The 20,789-nt window shown below is 37.8% G+C and overlaps 12 protein-coding genes across 14 annotated transcripts; 6 read left to right on the top strand and 6 right to left on the bottom strand.

The window, feature by feature from the left end:
* Positions 1-3: 3 nt before the first annotated feature.
* On the bottom strand, positions 4-1,470 carry Gasu_43560 (sorting and assembly machinery component 50). The gene is made up of 2 exons (XM_005704654.1): positions 1,267-1,470; positions 4-1,218 (listed from the first exon to the last, which is right to left on the bottom strand). Exons 1-2 carry the CDS (start codon positions 1,438-1,440, stop codon positions 31-33), a joined length of 1,362 nt encoding a protein of 453 aa, XP_005704711.1. The 5' UTR covers positions 1,441-1,470; the 3' UTR covers positions 4-30.
* A 10-nt stretch (positions 1,471-1,480) lies between these two features.
* Gasu_43570 (NEDD8-activating enzyme E1 regulatory subunit, putative) lies at positions 1,481-3,724 on the top strand. Its single transcript, XM_005704655.1, has 5 exons — positions 1,481-1,538; positions 1,589-1,636; positions 1,703-2,533; positions 2,595-2,787; positions 2,842-3,724. The coding sequence occupies exons 1-5, from the start codon at positions 1,507-1,509 to the stop codon at positions 3,319-3,321; spliced, it is 1,584 nt and encodes a 527-aa protein (XP_005704712.1). The 5' UTR covers positions 1,481-1,506; the 3' UTR covers positions 3,322-3,724.
* Positions 3,725-3,745: 21 nt separating this feature from the next.
* On the bottom strand, positions 3,746-4,560 carry Gasu_43580 (ABC transporter, heme transporter, ATPase component). The gene has a single exon (XM_005704656.1). The coding sequence runs from the start codon at positions 4,453-4,455 to the stop codon at positions 3,838-3,840; it is 618 nt and encodes a 205-aa protein (XP_005704713.1). The 5' UTR covers positions 4,456-4,560; the 3' UTR covers positions 3,746-3,837.
* A 10-nt stretch (positions 4,561-4,570) lies between these two features.
* On the top strand, positions 4,571-5,951 carry Gasu_43590 (uncharacterized protein). The gene is made up of 4 exons (XM_005704657.1): positions 4,571-4,636; positions 4,694-5,173; positions 5,226-5,528; positions 5,589-5,951. The coding sequence occupies exons 1-4, from the start codon at positions 4,583-4,585 to the stop codon at positions 5,856-5,858; spliced, it is 1,107 nt and encodes a 368-aa protein (XP_005704714.1). The 5' UTR covers positions 4,571-4,582; the 3' UTR covers positions 5,859-5,951.
* Positions 5,952-5,955: 4 nt separating this feature from the next.
* Gasu_43600 (uncharacterized protein) lies at positions 5,956-6,670 on the bottom strand. The gene is made up of 3 exons (XM_005704658.1): positions 6,431-6,670; positions 6,145-6,372; positions 5,956-6,090 (listed from the first exon to the last, which is right to left on the bottom strand). Exons 1-3 carry the CDS (start codon positions 6,582-6,584, stop codon positions 6,059-6,061), a joined length of 414 nt encoding a protein of 137 aa, XP_005704715.1. The 5' UTR covers positions 6,585-6,670; the 3' UTR covers positions 5,956-6,058.
* Positions 6,671-7,590: 920 nt separating this feature from the next.
* On the top strand, positions 7,591-10,811 carry Gasu_43610 (protein transporter). The gene is made up of 9 exons (XM_005704659.1): positions 7,591-8,510; positions 8,558-8,746; positions 8,804-9,034; positions 9,087-9,299; positions 9,357-9,611; positions 9,668-9,997; positions 10,053-10,286; positions 10,337-10,467; positions 10,528-10,811. Exons 1-9 carry the CDS (start codon positions 7,764-7,766, stop codon positions 10,787-10,789), a joined length of 2,592 nt encoding a protein of 863 aa, XP_005704716.1. The 5' UTR covers positions 7,591-7,763; the 3' UTR covers positions 10,790-10,811.
* Positions 10,812-10,815: 4 nt separating this feature from the next.
* Gasu_43620 (uncharacterized protein) lies at positions 10,816-11,900 on the bottom strand. Its single transcript, XM_005704660.1, has 2 exons — positions 11,150-11,900; positions 10,816-11,099 (listed from the first exon to the last, which is right to left on the bottom strand). The coding sequence occupies exons 1-2, from the start codon at positions 11,559-11,561 to the stop codon at positions 10,912-10,914; spliced, it is 600 nt and encodes a 199-aa protein (XP_005704717.1). The 5' UTR covers positions 11,562-11,900; the 3' UTR covers positions 10,816-10,911.
* A 10-nt stretch (positions 11,901-11,910) lies between these two features.
* On the top strand, positions 11,911-12,817 carry Gasu_43630 (uncharacterized protein). The gene is made up of 3 exons (XM_005704661.1): positions 11,911-12,250; positions 12,297-12,527; positions 12,577-12,817. Exons 1-3 carry the CDS (start codon positions 12,100-12,102, stop codon positions 12,681-12,683), a joined length of 489 nt encoding a protein of 162 aa, XP_005704718.1. The 5' UTR covers positions 11,911-12,099; the 3' UTR covers positions 12,684-12,817.
* An 18-nt stretch (positions 12,818-12,835) lies between these two features.
* On the bottom strand, positions 12,836-14,630 carry Gasu_43640 (transcription initiation factor TFIIH subunit H1). Of its 2 annotated transcripts, none has more exons than XM_005704662.1 (7): positions 14,382-14,630; positions 14,263-14,334; positions 14,063-14,211; positions 13,793-14,007; positions 13,492-13,734; positions 13,256-13,431; positions 12,836-13,201 (listed from the first exon to the last, which is right to left on the bottom strand). In XM_005704662.1, exons 1-7 carry the CDS (start codon positions 14,490-14,492, stop codon positions 12,881-12,883), a joined length of 1,287 nt encoding a protein of 428 aa, XP_005704719.1. In that variant the 5' UTR covers positions 14,493-14,630; the 3' UTR covers positions 12,836-12,880. The 2 variants fall into 2 exon arrangements, with proteins under 2 accessions (XP_005704719.1, XP_005704720.1); XM_005704663.1 differs by having other exon boundaries at positions 13,492-13,740.
* Positions 14,631-14,640: 10 nt separating this feature from the next.
* Gasu_43650 (hypothetical protein) lies at positions 14,641-15,947 on the top strand. 2 transcript variants are annotated; one of them, XM_005704665.1, is made up of 7 exons: positions 14,641-14,749; positions 14,796-14,975; positions 15,037-15,175; positions 15,225-15,301; positions 15,347-15,415; positions 15,471-15,522; positions 15,570-15,947. In XM_005704665.1, the coding sequence occupies exons 1-7, from the start codon at positions 14,666-14,668 to the stop codon at positions 15,890-15,892; spliced, it is 924 nt and encodes a 307-aa protein (XP_005704722.1). In that variant the 5' UTR covers positions 14,641-14,665; the 3' UTR covers positions 15,893-15,947. The 2 variants fall into 2 exon arrangements, with proteins under 2 accessions (XP_005704722.1, XP_005704721.1); XM_005704664.1 differs by lacking the exons at positions 15,225-15,301; positions 15,347-15,415; positions 15,471-15,522; positions 15,570-15,947 and having other exon boundaries at positions 14,796-15,051.
* A 1,032-nt stretch (positions 15,948-16,979) lies between these two features.
* On the bottom strand, positions 16,980-18,210 carry Gasu_43660 (uncharacterized protein). Its single transcript, XM_005704666.1, has one exon. It carries the CDS (start codon positions 18,066-18,068, stop codon positions 17,004-17,006), a length of 1,065 nt encoding a protein of 354 aa, XP_005704723.1. The 5' UTR covers positions 18,069-18,210; the 3' UTR covers positions 16,980-17,003.
* A 270-nt stretch (positions 18,211-18,480) lies between these two features.
* Positions 18,481-20,781, top strand: Gasu_43670 (nucleolar RNA-binding protein-like protein). Its single transcript, XM_005704667.1, has one exon. It carries the CDS (start codon positions 18,506-18,508, stop codon positions 20,567-20,569), a length of 2,064 nt encoding a protein of 687 aa, XP_005704724.1. The 5' UTR covers positions 18,481-18,505; the 3' UTR covers positions 20,570-20,781.
* Positions 20,782-20,789: the final 8 nt, after the last annotated feature.

The following is a 20,789-nucleotide window of genomic DNA, read 5'->3' on the forward strand; positions in this document are numbered from 1 at the left end:
TTACTTTCATAAAACATTTTTATACAACTTTTAACCAAAAGTTTTAGAAATGCCAAACTGAATTCCAGAATGAATGCGATCGCCTTGTGTTCTCCGTAAGACATGACAATAGTTGACTTCCAAACGTCCCAACTGAGTATCAGCAACTACACCTAATCCTACTGATATTCTTGTTGTTTCAAACAAGTTCTTCCAGGGAAGTTGTCTAGTAAAAACTTGACCAAGTAGAGATTGGGAGTCCTTCACAGAAGAGATGTCTCCAATAGTGGCAAAAATATGAGCTTTGGGTCTAAATAAGTTTCCTAAAACTCCTTTTACCGGGAGTGGAATACTTAAAGAGCTGAATATGGTATAGAAAAGTTCTCCTCCCAAAGGATCATCCTTTTCATAGGGTCCTACTCCTCGAGTTTGAAAGCCTCGAAAACTGTTAGGTCCTCCCAAGTAAAATCGATCCAAAACTGTTGATAAATAACTCTTTGGAGTATATAAGTAACCCAATCTACAGGCAATTCCATAAGAAGCTTCAGTATCTCCAATTGGAATATGTAGTTGAGACTCCAGTTGTTGCCGAATATATCGAACACTGCCACCTAATCCAGCCAATTCTGTATGAACGTTGAAACACTTTCCTTCAATAGGTGCTTGAGGATTATCTCTTGAGTCTATCTCATAAGTATGTTTGATGGAAGACTTGAATGAGAATCCAGCTTCTTCTCGAATGGTTGAAGAAGCTGAGGGTTCGGTAACGCTGATTTCTCTCCACGCACCCTCATATGAGAATATTCCTAATGATTGTGGAAATCCAAATGAAGTCACAAAACCGCGACTCACTTCATTATGAGATCGCTGTTTTTCATTGAAATATTGTCGATTGAGATAAGCAGAAAAGAAAGTATCGCATCCAAAAGCATGCGGTTTATAAAATTCAGCCACTCCATATCCTCGAGCTAGATCTGTTCCTTCTGTTCCAGCCTCGAATCGTAGTCTCTCCGCTTTGCCAAAAATATTTCTCAAAGTTGCGCAAGTTTCTAAACCCGTTTCGAATCCTTCTCTTTCTACAGTAGTTCCCAATCGAAGTTGTAAACGTCCCTTTTCTGAAACAGTCACCAAAACATCCGTCTGATCAGGTACCGAAGACTCGTCCAAAAATACGTCCACTCCTTTGAATATATCCAACTCACGAAGACGTTCTATGGCAATCGACAGATTCTCAATGACCTAAAACAGTTTATTTCGAATGAATTTTAAAGTCTCTGGTTTAACAACCTCTCGAAAGTTCTCACCACCTAAGGAAGGTGCAACTAAGGAGTGTAAAAATGAAGGATTGGTTCTTCGATATCCTCTTATTTTCAATGATCCAATCTTTAGTTTAGATTGAAATAACTCTTCTAGTTTACTTTCTTCTGTACTAGTAGGAGAGTCTTCAAAAGAAGACGACATATTTATTTAGGTAAGCCAACTCCAACGTCCAAAATTGGACATGGATTGGAATTGTTGTGTTGGATTATGATGGCTGAAAGATATGATCGTCAAATAAGGCAAGTTGTTTTGGTACAAGTTGTTTTGATAGCTTAACTTATTTTTACAGGTTTTGGGGTGAACACGGCCAAGCAGCTCTAAAAGACTGCTCTATTTAGTTATTGGAGGCTTCAGCAACAGGAACAGAAACTTTGAAGAACTTGATCCTTCCTGGAGTAGGAAGCTTTTTAGTAGTCGATGACAAGGAAACGAGTTGGAGAGACCTGGGAAGAAACTTTTTTGTCGATGAAGATGCAGTATTCAATCATAGGTTTCGTGCAGATACAACTCAACGTTTGTTACAAGAGCTGAACGATGAAGTGGTGGGATACAGTCAAACAGTTTCCATAGATCGTTTCTTAAAAGAATATTCATCAGAAGATAGATTGCTTCCAATATTTGTTTGTTGCAGTCTTGACGAACAAATTTTATTGAAAACTTCCGAGTTTTGTTGGCGTCACCAAATTCCTTTTGTATATGCAGTTTCTTATGGACTATTGGGTTTAGTAAGAATAGCTATTCCAGAACATTGTGTATGGGACGCAAGAGAAGAGATGGTTGCCCAAGAGTTGCGATTATCGGAACCTTTTGAAGAACTCGAGCAATATTGTAATAATTTTCCTTTGGAGAGTTTGGATGATGCCAACCATTCCCTCGTTCCTTATGCAGTTATTCTTGTTAAAGCCTTCAAAGCCTTTATGGATTCACATCAAGGTCGTCGACCGGAAACTCGAGAAGATCAGGAAGCTATTCGTTTGTTGTTAAGGAGTTGGATGAGAACCCCAACTGAAGAAAACTTTATGGAAGCTTTGAAGCATTGCCATTTCATTTGGATGAAGTCTTTGGCAGAACCCAATGAGTCTCTTCAGAGTATTTTGAAGGACTATAAAACTGAAATGGAAGGCATTCAGCTACAAGTGGATAGAAAGGATCGTAACTTGAAATTTTGGATTCTTGTTGCTGCTGTCAAACATTTTGTTATAGAAGACGGACAAGGAAAGTTACCTTTGAAAGGGTAAGTTTAGACATATTTTTGTCTTTTCCTTGGAGGAATAGGTATTGAGTGAGTTATCTAGTTCAGTACCTGATATGATATCTGATACAGAATCCTTTATTGGACTACAAAGAGTATATAAGAAACGAGCAGAAAAGGAACATCGTATCATTTATCAACGTGCTCAATATATATGCAAACAAGTTGGTTTAGAGGAAAACTTTCTCTCTCCTTTGGAAGTTTTCGAGTTTTGTCGAAATATTAGGTCTATTGCGGTATGTATTTTGTTATTACTGTAAAATATAGTGATAAGGAATATCTGCTCTTAGGTGATGAGATATTGTTCTCTACAAGATGAATTTCAAAATAATACAGTTTTGAAAGATGCCTTGAAGAGTTGTTTGGATAGAAATGAAGAAGACGCTTACTTTTATATTGCCTTTCGTGCTTGTCTACAATTTCATCATCAACAGGGACATTTTCCAGGGCAAGTAATGAATGGTAGTTTGAGTTCTAAGGAACCATCTCTATTGGATTATGAGCAAGATTATATTCAACTTGCTCATTTAGCTGAAAAGTGGTGTAAAAGTTGCGATATTGTAAAGAATGAAAAACTGGATGCAACCCTAAGAGAAATGTGTCGCTATGGAGGTTCAGAGTTGCATAGTATTGCAGCTTTGACTGGTGGAGTTGCTGCACAAGAAATTGTCAAACTGGTGACCAAACAATTTAGGCCACTTAGTGGTTGGTTTATATTCAATGGTGCCCAATCAACTTCAGCTACTGTTTCTTTGTGTACACATATATAGAAAGAGGACTCCATAAGGAAAGTCCCTTGATTATCCAATGGTTTTAGTAAAATGACAAAATATATTTCTTTATTGTACCAAATATAGGATGAAGTTGATGCCACATATTTACAATGAAATGGACATTTCTTCATAGAGTTTAGTTATTAGCTCTAGGAAAACTGGGCTGAAAAGGAAGGACATGTCATCCTGAAAGATTTCATTTTGCTTTCTGATTCTTAAAAAGAATTCGCTAAACAAAGTAAGGATAGCGATAGGATATCTCTTTCACTTGTAGTACATCGAACATGTAGTCAAGCGCATGAACCACAAAGATAAACTTAGGTTCCTATCTCTGGGGATTGTAACTGACATATTTCTTTATGGTCATTTGACGATATATAAGAAATGTAGAGTTCTTATATATATATATATATATATATATAGACAAATGACCAATAAGAAGAATTTCAAACACTTTTAAAACCATATTCTCTATAATATATCATTTGTCTTTAACGGAATAAAAGACTCCTGTTATAAAGTATCCAAGTCTCCTAAGCGTATCCGAGTAGAATCAGGTATATCAATATGTGTATGAGTAGCTGCAACGACACATCCTCCTTGCATACGATGGAAATGAATTATCTGTTCCAAAATAGTCAAAGAATTGGTATCCAAAGCTAACGTTGGCTCATCCAATAGCCATAAAGCACGAGGAACTACAAGCAACTTAGCCAAAGAAGCTCGTTTCCTTTGACCTTGTGAAAGAAGAGAATACTTTTGATCGTGGACGTGACTAAGATTGACTGCTCGTAAAGCCCAAGATACTTCTTGATAGGGCATACCAGCTTTGCGACAAAATAACTTCAAACAACCATAGAGAGTTAGATCTTGTCGAAAACTGTCCTTATCATTTTCTCCTAAATAATGAATAGTACTGTTCCTCTGTAGCCAACCACTGACGTGGTCACCCAGATTTAAGAGATCACGTAGAAAGGTCGACTTACCAGAGGCATTGGCACCTTGAATAATACAAGCACTACCGGGTGAAAGCGATATATGAAGTCTGTCAATGAGAAGATCTCGTTGAGCAGGAGAATAACAAAGCGCCCTGCCGTGGACAACTAGAGGTGTATAGAAAGAACCTCTCATAACTCTTTGACTCTTATTGTATTACTAGTATGACTATGTGTGCAGTTTGTATAAACACAACTCGATATTCATCCGTCTCTCATACCCAAAAAGTCTCAAATCACTTTGGGCGGGTTAATTTGGTTTGATGACTTTAGAAAGCGTTGACGTTTTTGCCAACCATAAAGGTGGCTGTGGAAAGGTAACTTGAAGCCTATTTGCAATTGATTGGATAATCAGTTGACTTGTTATTATAAAGACTGTTCTCCTGTTCCATACTGCTTGTCAATATGCAAAGCAGCATCCTCAGCAAAAGGTGTGTGTAATGGATATGACCGTCATTGGCGACATATCTCGACTTTTATTGGGCGGTGATGTTTACGAAAGCAAAAACTTGAACGGCTTGGATGAAGTTGCGGAAAAATATTCGACAACTTTTCTTTTAGAAGCAGCAGCACAAGGTGTGGGCAAACCTTTGTCGACAACCAATTCCAAGAAACGCGAGTCTAGCTTTTATTTACACTCTCCTCCACCTAAAGGAAATAATTCAAGTAGTGGAAACATTGAAGTGGGAAACTATATGTTGCAAGTATCCGAAATCAACAGCCACATTCCTTCCAATCTTTTCTTAACTGTGGGTGGAGGATCTAAAGAGCAAATTGTGTTTGACGAAGATAAAAAAGAAAGGATAATAGGGACTTTAAAAGAGTCGCTTCATAAAGACTCTGATTCTTGGAAGGTAACTTTTGAAAGTTTTCATGGAAGTTTCTTTAACTGTTCTTTCTTAAAAGGTATTCTTAGATACAGACGGAGACCTGACCTTCAGTTGTTATACCCAAATTGCCCTTTGTTTTGCTGATAAAGTAGTTATTCCATTGATGCCTTCGTATATAGACTTTCGCAGAGTATCAAGCTTTTTAGAAGAGTTTTATGCCTTGCAAGAATCAAAAAATGGGAATGCAAAGATATTAGGTATTGTCTGGAATAATGTTGATTCTCAAAAGAATGAGCCTTGGAAACCCTTTTCAAATGTCTTTACTCCTACGAATGCAGTGAAGAGTGTGATTAAAGACTTGAACACTCATCTTGCCAGGGTATGTTATACAAGTATTCCGTTGATATAGATAGATATCTCTTATTTTTGATATTTCTAGGTTGCACAGCATTTCAGTCAAATATTCTATCATCCACTACCTGACGATACACAGGACGAAGACAAATTATGTGAAATGTTTTCACAATCGTCGTCTTTATTGATGCGCAACTTTGGTGTCACTGGCATGGCTTCTACTGACTGTGGCATTCCATTTTGTTCGATGACGAAAGGTGAACTGCTGGGAAGTAGAATGAAATATCAAATGAATGATGAATCCATTAAGAACATGTGTTTAAACATTCAAGAGTTGCTTGATAAATTGTCCTAATGACTATTGAATTCTTGTAGTGATTGTTTTCGGAATGATATATAGAACCATGTTGAGAGTGAATGTGGAAACCTACGAAATTGCCACTCTAATAAAGTCATTGGAATGAATTGTTACGAAGTCAAGTTGCACGAACAAATTTTATTCACTCAAACGAACACACATCCATTGATATATGTTCTTTGCAAGTAGAGAGTTATTTAGGAACTCCATGCAGCGTAACATTGTTTGCCTGAAAAAAGGAAGATGTCAAACTTTGTAACCATTGCCTAAAGTCTTTACTCACAGTCTGTACAGCATTCAATAGGCACCAGAATGCATTGACTTGTTGGGGCATAACCTCCTCTGTTGACAAGTTGATTTTCTTCTGCATTCAAAAGGCGATAGCTGGATGAGCCATAAGAAGAAGATGATTGTCCGTAGGATGGAGGTTGAGAATAGGATGGAGGTTGAGCATAAGTTGGGGCTTGGCTATAAGTTGGTTGAGAAATAGGGCAAAGTTCAGCATATTGACCTAGTTTACATAACCTTGTAAGCTAAATTGGATGATACTCTCTTTTTTTTATACATACAAGTAGTCATACAGCATTCCTTGGAGGAAGAAGAAGAAGAAGAAGAAGAGTAACCTCCTCTCAAGAATTCATTGGATGCCATTTCTGATACAACTGCTGCATATGATGCAACTACAAAGCTTAAGAAGATTACAGCAATTCCAAAAGACTTCATATTTAGCTTCACTAGATACTTGGTTAAGTTTCAAAATATTCTATGAATAAACGAATTATAATGAAATTCATGAAATGTTTTGCTCTTTTAAAGCTCTTTCTATGGAAACTGGCACGTCATTTTGCAAGAAATGTTTGGTTGAGAGCGATCCAAAGAAATGTCCAATCCAATCTCGTTTGAATGTGTTGGCAAACAGTAAATGAATGGTAGGTTGCTTCGTTATTTGAAAATTTACCGTCCTTTCACTCTCAGTAGAGTCGTTTTCGTTCCAATACAATTTGAGGGAGACTTTCTGGAGATATTTTGACCATACGAAGTTTACCTCTTGTGTTATAACTCATATATCTTGTAACTATGGTGATCAGTCCTTTGAACATTTTGATAAAAGATAATCTTTTAGCCAAGAAAGTAATAGAAATATAAAAATATTTTTTATGCTTTTCTTTTACAAATTTCAGTATAAGCCTATCCGTCTTACTTGTACTTTGTCAGAATTGGCTTTTGTTTGACTCGCACTAAAAGTAACTAACCTAATATTCTTCGAACAAGTGTGGCTACTTTATGCATAGCTTTGTGACTCCTTGAATTAATTTTCAAGGCCAAGCTAGAAAGTTATTTTGAATATTTGAAATGTCTATACGAAGTACTCTTAGACGGGAAATAACTAATTTCCCATTCTAGTGTTGCACGAATTGATAAACCAAACAGAATGATCTAGAATCATTTTTGTTTGCTTATGGAATGAAAACCTAAAAGCGCTATTCTTCTGCAGTCTTTTCTTATTCTAATCCATGCAGACAAATAGTAGAGTTTGATGTTCTCAGCGAATACTTTGCTAACTCAACGAACATTCTCAACTACGTGATTTAAATAATTTCTACCAAATCCATGAATACTTTTTTTACTTGTTATCTTGCATCTGCATACTTCCAAGTTTCATTACTTTCTATATGATGATTTGTGACAGTAGCATTTTTGAAATCTGGAGGCAAATTTCGGATATTGCACTCATTGAATTGCTCGACGCTTTGCGGGGTATTGTTATTATTATTATCACCGCGACAACCAAAAAGAGAAGGTTATCCGATATTTTTTCAAATTTATTGCCTTTTTGATTAGTGAAATAGAACACACCTCTAGTCTACTTTATTTTTCAAACCAATCACAAGTAGAAGAGACATGGACGTGACTCAACTTTTGCTCCATGCTCAGTCAGCGGACTTTAAATTGAGATATGAAGCAGAGCAAAGCTTGAAGCAACTTGAAGAAACCAACTTCCCCACTTTTGCAGCTAGTTTAGCAACAGAATTAGCGGACCAGAGTAAACCTCCCTCTGTAAGACAGTTAGCTGGTCTTGTCTTGAAAAACAAATTTGATGCACGTTCCAGCGTAAGAAGAGAAGAACTTGCCAAGAGATGGGCTGCAGTAGAAGATACTGAATCCAGACATAAAGTAAAGGCTTTGTTGTTGCAAACTCTTTCCTCTGAGGTGCAAGAGGCAAGACATACAGCCGCACAAGTGGTTGCTGCTTTGGCAGTCATTGAGCTGCCATTGGGTTTGTGGAATGAGCTTATTGAAATATTATTGGGCTATGTAGTCAATCAGAATTCGAGCGACGAACTTAGAGAATCGAGCATCATGACGCTGGGTTATATGTGTGAAACTGCTTCACAAAATGGAGAAGTTGATATTTTAAGTCAAAGAAGTAGTCAAATTTTAACTGCAGTAGTAAGAGGAATAGAAGAACCAGAAGAAAAGTTCAATATACGCTTTGCCGCGATATCTGCTTTATTGAATGCTATCGACTTTGCAAAGGCTAACTTTGAAAGTGAAACGGAAAGGACATATATCATGAATACAGTTTGTAAAGTTGCATCGGGTTCAGATGAGCGCATAAGGATAGTTGCATTTGAATGTTTTGTAAAAGTAAGTGCTCCAACTCAACTTGTGTTCATAAACTTAACTTGTAAAAGATTGCAGAGTACTATTATTCACATTTGGATGCTTACATGAACATGTTGTTCCAATTAACTGTGAATGCTATTACTAATGATGTTGAAAGTGTAGCTCTACAAGCCATTGAATTTTGGACGACCATTTCAGAGGAAGAAATTTATCGAAATCAGGAAGCCGAAGAATTGAATAAAAAGAGTTCCTCAATGGTACGTTGCTTTATTTCATTCTTTAGTATTTCATGAACTGTACTATCTTCACTTTAGAACTATATCGTTCAGGCATTGCCATATTTGTGTCCAGTCTTATTGCGTTGTCTTTTATTGCAAGAAGAAGATCAAGACGAAGATAGTTGGAATAGAGCTACTGCTTCAGGCACATGTCTTACGCTCGTTGCTCAAGCGAGTAAAGATGCTGTCGTTCCCTTTGTGATTCAGTTTGTACAAGAACATATTGGAAATGATACTGATTGGCGTTCGAGAGAAGCTGCAACATTGGTAGGTATTTATTTTTCAAAGAAAGAGAATGTTTGGCACTTATGAGGAAAAGGCGTTTGGTTGTATTTTGGAGCCAGATGGACCTTCTGCACAAGGATTGGAACCTCTTGTTACGGAAGCCGTTCCGATTTTGCTCAATCTATTGACAAGAGACTCAAATGTGGTGGTTCGTGACACTTCTGCTTGGACTCTTGGAAGAGTTTGTTCTTTAAGTAAAGAAGCAACGAAACGATATCTTCAACCATTAACGGAAGCGGCATTCAACGTAAGAGATGAACATTTGGTTCATTTTCAGACTTTTTGAGGGAATGATGATATTTAGGCTTTGGAACGAGATGAACCACGAGTAGCATCCAATGCAGCTTGGATCTTTTTGAATATTGCAGAGTCTTTTGAAGAGGACCATGACAAATTAAATAATGAGTTGGATATATATGTTGAGAAAATAATGTCTAGTCTCTTCTATGCTGCTGCAAGAGAAGATGCAGCGGAACATCATCTTCAAGTTTCGAGTTATGAAGCATTTGCGCCACTGGTACATTGCGTTTCTGTTAGTTGTCAGAATTTTATATTTCAGGCATGTGTCGGTCTCATTAAGAATTTTTGGTCAATGACAAGTTGTGAATTGTTTAGAGTATACCTCTACTCTTAAGTAGATTGGAGGCAACCTTTCAAATGGAAGTGAATGGAACCGAAGCAAGAAACGAACAAGCAGAAACTCAAGGCCTTATATGTGCTTCACTACAAGCAATCATACAACGCCTTCGACATGACGTTGTAGAATATAGTGATCGAATGATGCAGGCATTTTTATTTGTTTTATCTTCTGGATCTTCTTCTTCTGAACATGAAGATGCTTTGTTAGCTATAGGAAGCTTAGCAGATGCTATAGGAGAAGATTTCAACAAGTATATGTCTCACTTTGCTCCGTTTTTGAGTGTTTCTCTTCGAAATTGGGATCAGGTAAATAGATTTTGTTATGTATAATGATACAAACGATTTTCTAACAATTTACAAGGTGGACCTTTGTAAAGTGGCTGTAGGTGTAGTCAGTGATATCTGTCGCTCATTGGAACTTGGAATTCTTCCGTATGCTGATGATATTGTTATGTATTTATTAAGTGCCTTGAGTAGTCCAGAATTGGACCGAACAGTAAAACCTCCCATTATCACATGTTTTGGTGATATTGCATTAGCGATAAGTGGAAAGTTTGAGCGTTATTTCTCTCATGTTATGCCAATATTACAACAAGTATGTATTATTCAATATTTTTTGCCAGCAACTTAATTTGCATTGACTAGGCAGCTCAAGCTTCATTGGCTGTGCATGTATCTGAGGATGACTTTGATACTCAAGATTGGGTTATTGAACTTCGAGAAAGCATTTTACAAACATGTACTTCCATTATTCAGGGCTTGAAAACGGATAATAGGTTTGCAATGATCCAAATTTTATTTTTGATAGATTACAAAACTCAATTTGCTGGTCTTAGGCAAGAGTTGATTATTTCTGGAAGACATTCAGAATGGATACTTCAGTTCTGTGAACGTGTTATTCAAGAAAAATTGTGTTGCACCGAAAAGTTGATTGCTGCTGTTGTTGGTGTGGTTGGAGATATTGCGTCTGCTCTGGAAAGTTTGCGTCCCACTTTGAAACAGATGCCGTGGATTCAGCAGATGATCGATCAGTGTTCAAAGAGTCCTGATAAAGATATCCAAAATGTGGCAATGTGGGCAAAAGGAATCGTATATTAAAAGAGTTGAAGATTGAACTTGATATCGTTTGCCTTGCGAGCAATAAAAAACAATACAATCGTTCACATTTATTTTTTTCTAAGAACACACTTTGGTATTCATGTAAGAGTAACCGCTTTCATTTATGGTATTATCGCTGACGTCGGAGCGGCAGTAGCAACAGAAGTCGGAACAGCAGAAGCAGCAGCCGTCGGAACAGCAGTTGTTGTTGGTGGTGCTGGAGGAACTAATAGAAACTCCAGAAACTGAACTACAGAGTTCCCAGCAGCAACGTCAGGAGAAATAACTGGGTCACCTTCGACAGAGTCTCCTACGATAACACTGTTAGTGATACTTTTTATTCATATAAGCTTCTCATACCAGTCGAATTTTTCGTAAAGTTAAGAGGCAGTCCTATCAAGGAAACAACGCCTGTTGTACCACTAGAAAGGGAACTAAACTCCACTGTTGTATTCACTGTACTAGCTACCAGTAAACGACCTAAAAAGTCTATTGCTCCAGTTACGTTTTGCTTGGCTGCACTTAGTGCACCAGTGGCGTTGGCTGATGAATTCTCCCAGGCAGTGTCATTTGAAGCAAGGAAAGTATAGTTCAGAAAGGTGTTGTTGTATATGCTTGTCAGATTGGTCAGTTCCATACTTTGTACGGTAAACGTATAGTCTTTTTGACTCTGTAGCAACGAATATATTGTTGTAGCATTAGAAGCCGCCAAAGTAACTCCTAACAAAACTGAAAGCCATATGAAACTAAGGTATATTTTCGTGAATGTCATTGTCTACACTGTAGTAGCAAGAACTTCAAAGGCACAATCACCTTATAAGGAATGAAATCATTTATTACCACGTCAGAGTAAACAAATGACTTTCTTCATGTGTCGATTCAGAATCGAAAAGTCATCATATAAAAGAAGATTAGGGGGCCACTTTGAGTTTTTCCAATGAATGATAAATCCTTCCGTTTCAAGTTATCAAGAGAGTGTAGGCTTGTATAAGTTTTATATAAATGAAATAAACTATAAATACACTCCAAAGTCTGGTCCTTCGTTCTTCTTCCACTCATTTGTCTCAAAGAAAATGAATGAAGCGACACTAATTTTTGACCGATTGGTACAGGAAAAGACAAATTTGGCCGAGTCTGCAAAGGACAAGGATTTCGACTCCACTTGTTCAATCCACAGGCAGACACCACTGCAGAATGGAGGACGAGCTTCCACGTTTCACCGGATCTTCCACAGACTATAGCTTTTTAAAGAAGCCAATTTTTCTTGATGCCCTACATAGAATTTGGTAATTTGTGAAATAAGTATCAATATGAAATCTGCAATCTTCGCTTTCCTTGTTGTAGCACTTTGCACTGTCGCTATCCAAGCTTCTCCTCTTGAAGACACTTTAGATGCTTTTATGCGAGGTGGTTACCAAGCACCTAGCCACGCACCAAGTCCCGGCTGTTGCAAATTGAGCTGTAAGTATGCAGAAGTCGTCAAGGGGCACTGCTGAACATCGACTAGGTCAATACACTCAGATTTGTGAACAAGTGGTCCAGACTCAGCAAGTTATTCAGACTCAACAAGTTATTCAGACCCAACAAGTTATTCAGACTCAACAGGTTGTCCAAAGTCAACAAGTTTCATCAGCATACGGACGAAATGAGGTTTCAAGAGGTGGATATTCTTCCCAATCGGTAGCTCCTGCTCCAGCACCTTCTTGTGTTTCTGTCCCAGTAAAATGCTGTATCGAATGTAAGTGTATACGTCTAACAATCTTGTTGCCTTGTAACTTTGTAAATAGGCTCCTCTTGCTACCAGCAAGTATCTCCAATTTCTACTCCCGTACAAGTTTCTCCTTCACAGCAAGTCTATCAAACACAACAAGTTTCATCGCAATCAGCATATTAAGCGAGATGTAAAGGGATATGGGCCAATGTGCCCAATACTTACAAAGAAATAAATGTGTCTTTTGTAGCAATCACTCATGGAACTTTTGTTCTTAAATGATGCCTAGTTACATTCATAAAACGAAAGTTTCACTACATCTTCATTCATCCATGCTGAAAAAAGTAAGTACCATATGGATATGAATAGCATACACTATATCACATGTTATCAAAAAGTTCCTCCAACACTTTTCTAGAAGTATCTACAGAGGGCTTCACAGAGTAAAGACTTCCAGGCGCATTCCTTAAATGTGCTGCTAGATATTTCCAGTTATGTGGTTTGTATATCGACTTGGACTGCGAAGAGGGAAGAAATGAATATGGTAAACTGAGAAGTTGCTCTTGTTTCTGGAGCGAATGCTGTTCTGCAAGTGTCTGATACAAGTCTTCCTTATAAGCATGAGCATTGCTTGTATTACTTGCTTCTACTACCAACGAGCTATGGCGGTTCAGTCTTTGCAGTAATGGGAGAGATGGATCCTTTCATATTTGTTGAATGGTCATTTGACACCTAATAAAGGCTTTGCGTCTTACCTCTTGAATCTGCTTAGTAATGGAATGTTCATTGATTCCATAACCACTTTGATAAGCTTTGTCATCAAGAAACAGGTTGATTTCATTTTCTACATCTTTCAAGATTTCCTTTTTGTCCTTTACAACCTTTCCTTTCTGTACTTGGGCCTCAAAAGGAGTAAAAATATCATCTTTCTCTGATCCAGTTATCAATATACAAATGAGACTGAAATAACAGCAGCAAACGAGACACTTACCTGATTTCTTTCCTTGACATATATAACGACTTTGAAAGTATTGCGTCCAGAATGCTTGTTCCGACATTTTAGCAGGTACATAACTCTGAAAGGCAAGATGGACGGCTGGATCTTCTAGAAATATCTTATGAATGATATCCTGAGTTAAACGGTATTTCACAGTTTTCCCTTTCTCTTCCACTGGATTGATTTCCGAAAGTATCTCCGAAGATATTCCTCGAGTCTGCTTTACGGAGGCTTGTTCTTCCTCTTACGAAAAATGAGTAACACAACATGATATCAACACTACAATATTACGCACCTTTATTCAGTAATTCTTGTTCCGACTGGTGTAGTCTGTACCAAACGCCATTCCAGAAATGCGTATCAGAAATTAGTCCTCCTCCTACCAGACTCATATGTAGTTTTTGCAGTTCTGGACGTTTTCTCAATACTTCCAGCCTTCTTTTCGCTTCTTCAGATGAGACACCAGATTTAGTACTTTCCGATTCTTTTTGTGGTTGTTCTGTTGTGCCACTATACAAAACATATTTCACTCAAAGGTAACTTCACACGAGATATCACTTCATACCTTTTCTCCTTTGAAGCCTTCAGTTTTGCCAATTGCCTCGATATGAAGTCTTTTATTTCGTCTCTAGAAACAAAGTCCGGCTTGGCAGCTCGAACAAATTCAAATACATAACTTTCCGAACTGTTCAAGGTTGTAAGCTTCAACAGTGCCTATAGTATGCTGAGACTAGATCCTGCACTATTCTCTCACTGCCATCTCACCTGTTTGCTTCCTTGTGCGGAGACCATCTGACTCTTTACATCCAACAACGACAACGAAACCGAATGGGGAAACTATAAGACCGGTTATGTCCGAATAAAGATGCAAAGAATACTGAGACCTCAGCTTGTGAAGGAGTCCAGCCAACACTGTTGTCGAGAACCTTCAAAGTTCCTGGACGTTTATGATAAGAGGCTGACCTTTCTATCAACGGAGTTGCCTCTTGTTTCATATCTATTTTTCAAAAGACAATTTCAAGTTTTAGTCATTTCTACTATACAAAAACTTTAAAATAAATTTGCATGATCAACTTATGACTCTTCGAAAAGATTTCTCAAGTTTCAGTTTTTACTTGAAATTGATATCTTTTCAATAAAAGAAAGTGAGATATAGACAATCCATTGGATGGGCATTGAAAGTTCCAAGTTTACAGAAAGTGAAGTCGACAGTGACGAACTAGAAGGTCACTATGGATACCGTATTATGAAAGTAAGTTGTAGTTCACTTGTAGAAAAAGAGTAAACCTATGTGATAGTTATTGGAGAATGGGTCGGGTATGAGAGCTGGACTGAGAGTTTATGAAGATTTCATCGTTGCCGTTGACGACTTGATTGTTGAAGAAGAGGAAGAAAGAATTCCAGAATATTTAAAGGAAAAGACAGGACAGCAAGTCAAGTTGGTGGTTTGGAACTGTCTTGACGAAGAGGAGCGAGAGGTACTCTGAAAGCTTTGTGTGTTCTTCATATTTCCTTTCAACTTGCTCTGTTATTCCAAAGGTTGTGTTGGTTGTAAATAAGCCAACAAAAGATATGGGCTATCTTGGAGTGATTGTGAGATACGAGTCACTGTTCCAAGCAGCCGAATACTCTTGGCATGTGATTAGTGTTGTACCCAATAGTCCTGCTGATGAAGTGGGTAGGTTGATCGATGGTCTTTCCTTTATTGACTTGTAACATATTCTAAGGTCTTATGCCACAATCGGATTATATCGTAGGTACACCCAGTGTGGCTTTCCGTAGTTATGATACTCTTCCACAACTGGTAAGCTTATGTCAAGGTTTCAAGTGTTCCTAACAACTTGAGAAGGTTTATGATGCTGCACATTTACAGAATCCTCTCGATCTGATGGTTTGGTCAAAAGCCACTGGGAAAGTGGTAAGTCAACCTTTCAAACATGAGTTTATTCAGGCACTGATGAAACAAACTACAGAGACTAATTTCTGTGGAACCTGAAATAACTGAGGAAGGAACACCTTTATTAGGTACAAATATCTGACCAATCAACAATTCAATAATTAATACAGTTTAGGTTGCGAATTAGCGAAAGGTCTCCTTCATCAACTACCCAGGAGAAATACTTCCAAGACGCTCACACGATATATTAAACAGGCAGAAACGACTGAAACACCGAATACTCTTGATAGTGAAGAAAGTAACGAAAGCAGTACAAAGGATACGACATATTCCAACAGCATAGATACGACAAATGAAGAGTTTTATGATACTCGTTCACCGTCTTCTTTTGAGGCACGTAACCTGGAACAGGTTTCTGATATTGTAGAACCAAGCAGACAAAGTTTCGACAGTCAGAGGACTAAGTCAGGCTCGACGACCTTCAACAAGAATACTTGAAGACGCATCACTTTCTGTAGTTCGAATACGAAACAAGAAAATACTTACATATGCCAACCGTTGGCTCCTTTAAAAGGTTGACTAACTTTGCCTTGAGGAGTACTGAAGGCTACAGATTGAAAAGTGGGCTCCATTTTTCCACGAGGGAACCATCCAAGGTCGCCACCTTTCTTTGCAGAACTGCACTCACTATACTGCAATGCCAGCTCACCGAATCGAGTCGGTGGTACATTCTTATCCAGTTGAAGATATTCTGTGTCAATCATATTCCAAACTTGCATAATTTTTCCCTGTTTTTCACATAATATATGACGTGCCTTGAAACAAAGTGTGAACAGACACTTTCCAATTGAAAGTGGCAAGACCAACCTTTACAAAGTTGCAAGTCTTCAGTTCTTTGTCTTTGTTTTCCGTTTTGTTGGACTTTTTATTTCCCATTACTCCAAGAGAATAGTCTTTCGATCGAAAGAATAAAAAAATAATAAAAATTATGGAATAGTTCCATACTCTATTTGTTGATTTAGATTGACATTCGACGACGCCCTCACACAACTGAAGTTGGAATAGTCAAGGGCAGGTAAGACAAGTTATTTTCACAGTTTATGGGCACAAATTTTGAAGGTTTTTTTTGTACTCAGTACTTTCTGTGGCAACTGAAGCGCAACTATGCGTGCAAAGTGGAAAAAGAAGAGAACACGACGTTTGAAGCGAAAGAGAAGAAAGATGAGACAACGTTCCAAGTAGTGGAAGCGATTCCTCGGAGGACGGAGCTAAAATAGCTTTCTCAAGCAGTGGAAGTTATTTATGCTACTCAACTGCTGTGAAGTATCTATTTCTTGTTTGGAGGTTCACAGTGTTTCCAAGGGTTCGCAGAAGCTTTGATAAAGAACTTGGTTTTGTTTCAAACCTGGTACACTAGTTGTTATGTCTATAACAGTCGAAAAACTACATCAGTCCCAAATTACATTTACTCGACATTTGTTTCGAAAACACGTAGATTGGAATATGCGAATATTGTTACTATCCACAGTACACAGACTGTTATTACTTGACAGCTCAGTTAGATAACACCAAACAAGTTCTTTTCCTTTGAATGATATTCTTCATTTACTCAACGACGATACCACTTTCTTGAAGCAAATTCTCGGTCACCTTGTTCAGCTGCTTTTTCCAATGTTGTAAAAGGAGGCAGTCTCCATTGTCCACCATGTAAACTAATAGAAGAACTGCTTTCAAATGACTCTGTTGGATTATTTAAAAGAATCTGCACGGAAAAGTCGCCATGTTCTTGTACCATTCTCATCGTTGGCTCTTCATAGGAACTTGTGGGGGAAAAACTAGTGGTTAAAGGAATTTCATTCCACTCAGGGACTTTTGAATGACACAAGTTACCACCAGAAGCATCCTTTTCAAGCATTTGAGATTCATCTATTACAACTGAATCACTGTCTGTTCCTCGTTGCAAGTGATCCACAAAATAGCAGTTTCTTTGTTGCTCCAATAACCAAAGTTGATACTTGTAAAGTCTTTTTTTGAGCTTCGTCTTTACTTCAGGCTGTGAGTCGTCTTCCGTAGCTAACAATTTCTTTTCATTCTCTGCTAAAAGACACAACCTACGCAACGGATCACTACTCTTCACTATTTTAGAATCTTCCGATGTTTTCCTCAAGTCACTAGCTTTTCTTTCTGTATTGGGCAAGCTCCAATATTGATATTCTTCCTTTGAATGAGTATTATTTGCTTTCACCATATTCCATTTACATCTTGCACCCACTCCCTTTGCACAGTGTTTACTACAGAACCTACCACTGCCATAAAGACCGTCGTGAGCTGCACCGCAAGATTCACAAATATTTATAAACCAAGAGGTTCCATAGTTGGGAGGTCCATTGACCATAACTGTATTTGCTTCTTCAAGAATATTGGAAGGTGTTTCTACGTCCACAAGGGTTGCTTGTCTTTTTCTCTCTGAGTTGTATGCAAGTGTGCAACTTGAATCTGATTTTGGGTTATTCTTGTTAGGATAAGGACTAGATTCAAGCAACGCGGGAGAAGGCTCCCTAGGTAACCTGCCTTCTGAAATAGCAGTGTAGTTCTGGTCAGAGTCCCCTTGGTTCTTCTTCTTCTGTAGAGTTGCAAGTTTATATACTAGAGAAGAGACAGAAGCATCTGGCATAGTGACTTGAATGTCTGGTTTCCCAAATAAACAGCCTATTCGAAGTTATGAACCGTCACACTTTTTGTCTAATCCTTGTCAACAAAAGCAAAATCGGAGACACGCGTATGAAAATGCACCACAAATTCAGTGCTGACCAAAACGGATTTCAATTTGAGAATGTCTTTTTCAGAGAAATAGACGAGGAGAAGATATTTCTCAGATATATATATATTAATATATATATATACAATGAAATTCAATCACTTGTACACAGACCATTCACACACAGAACTCAATAATATTTCTCTATTTATGTCATAATATATAATCCATATCATTATATATATATATATATATATACTTTTGGTTATTCTTGTATCGATTCAATATATATATATATATATATATATATATATATTCTATAGTCACAACAACATTCCAATGATGTATGAGATATGACTGGGAATTTCGTAGATCAGGGGAGTGATAACCTGGAGACTTTGGAAACTTACCAAGACTGGTTAGATATTTTAGAACAACTGAGGAACGAAAATGACCTGAATGCTTTGAACCAAGCCTATGAAAACTTTGCACTAGTTTACTTTCTTCCTCCAGAGATATGGTTACAGTGGGTAAACGACGAGAGGCATCGTTTGATGGAGCACGACCGTGAACTTGCAAATACACGTGGTTTAGAAATTGTGGAACGAGCACTCAACGAAACTTTGTATTCTGTGGAACTATGGTTGTTATATTTGGACCTTTCGGTACAACTCTGTGAGCAAAGCAAATTGTCAGAGAACGTTGTACGTGAAAGATTCGAACAGGCAGTCACTCAAGTTGCACTTGATTTTCGACATGGCTGGAAAGTATTCGAAAAATATTGGGAGTTCGAAGACAAATATGGGAACAAAGACAACGTAGACAAGTTGAAGATGCGTTGTGCTTCTTTACCCTTCTCAAGATATCCCGAAGTGTTGTTGGAAACAAAGGACGAAGATATACTCCAAAGAATGGGAAGAAATCAAACAAAGAGAGAAGAGAGGAACAAATATGAAAATCTGATATTTAGCCTTGATATATCTAAAGCAACTGAGCAAGTAATAGAAATGGAAAAGATGGTGGAAGCCTGGAAGTCATATGCCGAGTTCGAAACTAGCGTAGATTTGCTGCGAGCCAAAATGATATATGAACGGGGTTTGAGAAATTGTTATTTTGTACCCGACTTGTGGTTGTTCTATTTGGGTTTCTTGACTGATCACTTCCCCTTATCCGACTTGAATACTCAAGCGACAACAAAAAAGGCATTCTCCTGTGTACCCAATTCTGTAGAGATTGCAAAATATGCAATGAGAGCTCAGGAAAGAAGTGATAATGGTTTCCATGAGTTATCGAATATATTTTGGAAAGCGTGGTCTGTTATGTCAATGTTTCCTGAGCATTTGGTACAACTGTCTCTTAGCTACTTGCACTGTTTGAGACGACTTTGCACTGATGAAAGGCTTGACAAGAAATATTTTTCCGAAATTCTGAGCGATTTTCAAAAGACTTTTGATAATGATGCTTTAGCTTCAGCTGACCCATCCTGTCAAATTTTAAGGTTCATTGCTGGTTGCTTTGAAGTTGTTCTTAGGGGAAGTGTGGAAAATATTCGAAATGTTTGGGAACAAATGCTCCGAAAACACGGAAAACTCGCAAATACTTGGTTAAGATATATTCACTGGGAAATACATCAACAAAACTACGAAAACGCAAGAAGGTTATTTAGAAGAGGTATTCATACTGTTGTAGAAGAAGTCGAGATTTTAGCACAAGAATGGATAGGATTTGAAGGTCTTTATGGCGATAATTCTCAATACGAAAAGGCACTCAAAGTCACAAATGAGCGAAAGACTTTTTGCGAAAGAATTTCTACGCAACCCTCACGAAATTCGAATGCAAAACCTTCATTTTCGCAAAAAGAAGATTACCGAAGCAAACCGAAAAGAATGAAAACGAAGAAAGATGATTCGGAACATCAAAACAATATGTTGTCATTAAATTCATTGCAGAGTACTTCTATCGGAGATAGGAAATGGCACAAGGATCTTCATACTATATTCGTTAGCAATTTACCAAAGACAACAACAGAAGAAGATTTCCAGTCGCTATTTCAATCTGTAGATGGCTTTTTAGAAGCTCGACTTGTCAAGGACAGGGAAGGGATACCCAAAGGTTTTGGTTATGTTGAATTTCAGAATAACATAGGTGTTAGGGAAGCTTTGAAGGCAGATCAGTCGATGTTCTTGGGACAAAAGATCATTGTCAAACGTTCAAAGCCTCCCAGGTTTCAAATGTCTTCTACTCCAAGTCGTAGGATAGGAATAAGAGTTGGTACTAGAAGTGATAAAACGAAAGTCTTACAAGAAACTGAGGAGGAAGTGGATGATGTTGAGGAATCTTCATCGCAAACGACAACTAAAGCATCATGGACGCAGGACGACTTTCGAAAATGGATACGAGAATCTTCCTTTCAATGAGATAAATTAGCCATGAAGATGTGATGGACTTTGAAGAGTCCTTTGTAGAAAATTTTTTTATAAAAAGACTCTATCTCAGAACTTGTTTTCATGCTTTAAGGACAAGTCGATTGGAAACAACGAAACATTAGTTGACTGTAATAGTAACCTTGATAGGATATTCTCACTAACTTGTGTCAACAATATCTATTCATCTCATTAGATATGAAAATTTAAGATG

Source organism: Galdieria sulphuraria (assembly GCF_000341285.1).
Source record: "Galdieria sulphuraria unplaced genomic scaffold scaf_39, whole genome shotgun sequence".
Lineage (NCBI taxonomy): Eukaryota > Rhodophyta > Bangiophyceae > Galdieriales > Galdieriaceae > Galdieria > Galdieria sulphuraria.